This window comes from Prosopis cineraria, unplaced genomic scaffold (assembly GCF_029017545.1).
Source record: "Prosopis cineraria cultivar Desert tree isolate PC_DT_omini unplaced genomic scaffold, ASM2901754v1 PC10, whole genome shotgun sequence".
NCBI lineage: Eukaryota > Viridiplantae > Streptophyta > Magnoliopsida > Fabales > Fabaceae > Prosopis > Prosopis cineraria.
Window position 1 is genome coordinate 25,542,897 of NW_026555341.1, and position 5,395 is coordinate 25,548,291.

Below are 5,395 nucleotides of genomic sequence, written 5' to 3' on the forward strand. Positions count from 1 at the left end.
TTAAATTATTAAATATGAAAATATTTTTATATTTTAGCAATATTTATTAAATTTTATTTTTACAAGATTTTATGGTATCCAACGTTTTTAGAAAAAAAATTTTGGATGCCCGACACGCCTAAAACAAGAATTCATGAGTAAATTAGCACAAAAGAATAAAGTTAGAGTTTCACATGTCACTACATGTGGGCCCAATGCACATGCCATGTGAGCAAGAAAGCGCAAAGTACAAACAGAATGTGTTTTTTGCTTCTTGAAAAATAATTTAAGAAAAAAATTATCCCACTTATTAGTATTAAGTGCTCAATGCTTCTCAAAAGATATTCAAGGATAAAAAATAAAAAAAAACCTTAATTCTATATAAAAATACCAACTAAAAATTTAAGATACTTACTGTATTTTTTAAAAACTTAATAGGATTTTATTGAAATAAAAGGATTCCTCGCACTTAAGAGTCATTGCCCCTATATTATTGTAAATTTCTTTTTTTATCTTTTTAATATATTTAATCTTTTTTTTTTGGGAAAAAAAGAGTCATTGCTCTTTTTTAAATTATTTTCTTATAAACCACCCACGATGTCAGCGTCAATTCCTCCTCCTCCACATGAATAAGACAAGTCAGCTCCAAACAAAGAAGCCAGCCGCCCCTGGGCGTGAACCACTGAACCTGAACTTCCACTCTCGGAAATGATCAGCAACCCACCAACACAACAACGAGTCCTATGATTTCCTTTTCGTTTCCCTGCTTAGCTCTAACGTTTCTGTTTCTTGCTTCCTAATAACGCACTCATTTGTGTTTGCTTATTAATCGATATACCATCTCTTGACTCGTCATATTGTGAAAAATCAAAACCATAATTTTCTTGATAGAATTTACCTGAAAAAATTTAACGGCTCAATCTTTTGTTGCCCTTGTGAATGGCGAGGACTGGGTTGTTCGATCTTGAGAAGCATCTTGCGTTCTATGGAGCTTACCACAGCAACCCCATGAACATAGCAATCCACACGCTCTTCGTTTGGCCAATTTTCTTCTCTGCTCTTCTTATTCTCTACTTCGTCCCTCTTTTCTTCAACATCCCTAATGTTGAGTTTTCCCTCTTCGGCTACGACGTCGCTTTGGTTTGGAATCTTGGGTTCGTTGTTGCCTTGGTCTATTCCGTCTTTTACGCCAGTTTGGATCTGAAAGCCGGTTCTTTAGCCGCTGTGCTCTGTGTACATTGTTGGGTGGCTAGTAGCTTCCTTGCGTGCCGACTTGGGTTCTCTCTAGCTTGGAAGGTAAATCAATGTAGGGTTTTGTTGATGTGTCTGTACACACACGAGGAAATCCATTTTCCTGGATTTTTCTCTTTGATATTGACATTTCAAAGAACTTTCCTCCAAGAAGCTAACTGATTATCAAAATTTGGATGAAACCCATATATAGAATCTAATCTGTGTAATATAGAGAACAGCTGAACAGGTAGTATGCATATTTAGTTAAGTAATACTACAAAAGATAACTTTATGTACAGAGATTAATCTGACTACTAGAATTGATGTGACTCAGCATCATTATAAGGATGTCATATTGAGACTGCTAGATTTTTGTTGTATAGGGGAGGGACTATTTCCCTTAACTTTATGTACAAAGAGAGCAATTATTGTGCTCACAACCTTGTTAGGAATGCCCTTGATATGGTAGGTAGCTTTTATACCTTTGATCAACCACCACATTACTGTAGAAAGGTAGTAGATGATGAGAGGTTAAGATCGCAAATTATGTTCAGACTGTTTAATCCTTTTGATTAATGTTACCCTTTTTCATTCCAAACAAAAAAAAAAAAAAAAGATAACTCTTAGAAATGAAGAACCTAAAGTCCATATAAAGTCAGAATTTCATACTTTTAATATGGGTGAAGTCCATGACTTGCAATTCAATCACAACAGATATCATTATGACAGAAATTTTTAGGGATGGAATTAACATTGGGGTTAGGAATGAATAAGTTTATTGGTTCATCCAAACGTTTTTCTGCAATGAGGAACTACATGCCATGCTGGGAATTGAGGAATTAGAGAAAGAGGAATGTTGGCGAAGGCCTGGTTAAGATGTATCAAAAGGAAGTACTTTAGTTTTGATCCTATTTCATTTGTAGAAAGCCTTTGCTTCCTCAAATGCTGCTCTAATAAGATTATGTTTTTAAGGATTATCTAATTAAAAAATTCTCGTTGCTTAGGAGAAATTTAACTGGGATAAGCTTATTCTGTTCTTCCTCTTCCTCCAGCTCTGATTGATTAGCTTACAAATAAATGTGTCAAAACCTTGACTGTTTATTCAATATGCATTTACAAAAGTTCAATTGATTTTCAATCACTAAGCGCTTGCAGACTGAATTTTAGTTCACAGCCTTTAAATCTTAGAGAGAAGTTTTCTTAGCTGTTTCTGTGGTATTGCTTATGCATTTGGTCTTCCCAAGGTTTTATTATTTTTTATTAAATATGGTTATAGTCACAAAATGATAGTGCCACTATTTTGCTTGAGGATCCTGGTTCCATTTCCTTTGTAATCATAAAATAAGTATAGACAGCACCATTTTTAAAACTGGAATGTGATGTAGGAATATGAATGTTAGAAAAACCAGAGTAAGAGAGGAGGAAAGTTTAGAGAAAGATTAGATGAGAGAAAGAAGAACAGCATGGGAGGAGTGAGGTGAATTGATGTTCAATGCTTCAAACGTCCTTGCAACTTCCATGTAGGTTTTCCTAGATTCTGACATTTTCACTGATCGGAGCCACATCTGATCTGACTTTGTTGTTAAGGTGGACCTTATAGATACTTCGAAACTTATTAGTACCATCATATCAATCAGTATCTTGTACAAGTCTGAATGAATTTAAAAAATTTAGTTGAGTGGATCATTTGATTCTCAAGAGTTCTCGTCTTTTCATCTCGTACCTCTTAAAATTTTCTTGGGATAAAGGGATTCATGTCTATCTCTTTTTTATTGTACATTCTCCTATCTTCTGTTAAAAGTTCACCGACTCTTTCTCTCTCAATCGTAGCCTGTAGATAATTCATAATGGTTATTGTATGTAATCTGGAAGCTTCAAGCTTAGGTGGTTGATAAAATAAACTGGGAAAATTCTAAATGCAATGGTTAATTACTCTTAGGAGGTGAATGAAGAAGGACCGAGAAGGTTGATTTTAACCGACATGTGCAAGTATAAATAAGAAGCATTGGGTAATGTAGTGTGTGTGTGATGTGAGAATTGAGAAGAAAGAAAGAGAGACGTGGAGAGATAGCCTAGAGAGTCTAAGCTGTGAGAACAGAAAGGATTGTGCCGGGTGAAATTGGGGTGACGTTGAATCAGTAGTCTGGGATTTTGCATTGGACAAATTGATTTGAGTGTGTTGAGTCTTTCAGTTATGCGCTTGTTGCCTTTTATAGAGAAAGGTAACTGTGCGCTCCTTTAACTTCAAATTTCAAAACCAAGGGAAGTAGGTAATTTTGTGGGTATGCCTCGTCTTGGGAGAGTGGCGAGACTGATTGTTCCGCCTTATTCAAGAAGTGGGGAGAGTGGCGAGACTGACTCGCTGAGCCTCTAAAACTCAGCATTCCATTTAACTTTAGAAGGCCGAATAGCGCTGGGCATTTATCCTCTTTTAATCTGATTTGGGCATTGCCAATTGTGAATTTAAGCCTAGTGTGCCAAATCTAGTCCAAACAATTAGTTAACTACGAGTAGCCCTTAGATAGAAACTATAAATGGGAGGGAATACCTATTGTAAATAGAGATTATGGCTTGGATAATAAAGCAAGAATTTCAGATTGCTCTCTCTCTCTCTACCTCTCTTCTCTCTGATATCTCTCTTTCTCTCTGTCTCCCTCTCCTCTCTTCTCTCTGATATCTCTATTTCTCTCTGTCTCCCTCTCTTCCTCTTTCATTCAGAATTACAAACCTCCAACAAAGGGAGGGAGCATAGGAAAGTATTGGTGGTGAGAGATAGGAGTGACGAAAGAGAGTGAGGGGAGTGAGAAAAGTTAAGAGTGATATATTTTACTATTTGAGAATGTAATAGAAGTTTCTTTTTCAGTTGAGCTCCTCGCTTTCTCTACCCTTAAATCCCAACATCTTCATGCTACCAACATAAACCCAAGCAAACGTTTAATAGGATGTTTAGTCTTAATCTATAAGGTTTTATTGTTAACCCCTAATCTAATCATTCCCTTTGTTCTCTTATAAACTTGGAACTTTCATTTCTCACTTTCACTTTAACCTGAAAATCGTTATGCTTCCAGCTTGTTCTGGTGGTTCAGCTAGTATGTTGGACGGCACAGTTCATTGGTCATGGAGTATTTGAGGTACTCTGCTTTAAGATAAACTGATCCCTGACCCTGACACGCAAAACCATATATATATATATATATATATATTCACACAAACACACACACACACACACACACGAGAGGCTTAGATTAATTCTGTTCTACAGAAACGAGCACCTGCTCTTTTGGATAACCTTGTTCAGGCCCTTATAATGGCTCCTTTGTTTGTCTTACTGGAGGTATTGTCCTTATAATTTGAATAATGTCTTTGACATTGTTTTGTTGGATTTTTTTCCCCTATTTTCCCCCCGAGTGTTGTTCTCTGCTTGAGATTCATTTTATGATATTTCATTTCCTTCAGGTTCTCATGAGTTTATTTGGATATGAGCCATACCCTGGATTTCATTCAATAGTTCAGGAAAAAATAGAAGCTGACATCAAAGCATGGAAAGAAAATAAGCAGCAGCTGCTTTCTTAGCTTCTTTTTGTGCCTCCTTAAGAAATGCTTTGTTACAGTAACTGTAAATAATATAAGATAATGGTGTCTAGCCAGATTATACCATTCATGTTAAAGAATTTGTTTTAGAAGTTTAAAGTTCGAGCGAATTTTATTTGTACATTAATTGTGAAAAGATCCTCGCGTCCATAGTGAAACTTGAACCTGTGCCTCGTGCAGAATATGGACACTTTTAGTTCTTCAAATTTTTCCTCAATTTTAATTTTTCACTTTTAATTTTTATCAATTTAATTCTTTGTGTTTTCTTAAATTATCATTTGAGTCATTTCCGTTTTAAAATACAAATTGAATATCAAAATAATTTAAAATATAAAGTATATTAATGACTTGATTTGTATATATAGTTAAATGAAAATTGAATAATTTTTAAATTAGTTTAATTTTTATTGATGTAATTTTTTACATTGTGTTTTGTTATTCATTTTAAAATTTCAAAGTCAATTTTTCATATTTAAATAATTATATTTATTTTTACTAATCTATATTGCTGCCATTAATATTTTGTCTAAAAGCATGATAAATGATAAAGCACAATGGTGTCTTACAATCCATGTAGACAATCTCATTTAAT

General features: G+C 34.6%; 1 protein-coding gene across 1 annotated transcript; it reads left to right on the forward strand.

Annotated features, from left to right (window-relative positions):
• Positions 1-609: 609 nt before the first annotated feature.
• Positions 610-5,009, forward strand: LOC129322861 (2-hydroxy-palmitic acid dioxygenase mpo1-like). Its single transcript, XM_054969297.1, has 4 exons — positions 610-1,275; positions 4,281-4,343; positions 4,475-4,546; positions 4,669-5,009. The coding sequence occupies exons 1-4, from the start codon at positions 919-921 to the stop codon at positions 4,783-4,785; spliced, it is 609 nt and encodes a 202-aa protein (XP_054825272.1). The 5' UTR covers positions 610-918; the 3' UTR covers positions 4,786-5,009.
• Positions 5,010-5,395: the final 386 nt, after the last annotated feature.

Coding starts and splice junctions, on each gene's coding strand:
- LOC129322861 (XM_054969297.1), top strand. CDS start 919: ATGGCGAGGACTGGGTTGTTCGATCTTGAGAAGCATCTTGCGTTCTAT. Junction 4,344..4,474: donor TTGGTCATGGAGTATTTGAG/GTACTCTGCTTT, acceptor TCTGTTCTACAG/AAACGAGCACCTGCTCTTTT. Junction 4,547..4,668: donor CTTTGTTTGTCTTACTGGAG/GTATTGTCCTTA, acceptor CATTTCCTTCAG/GTTCTCATGAGTTTATTTGG.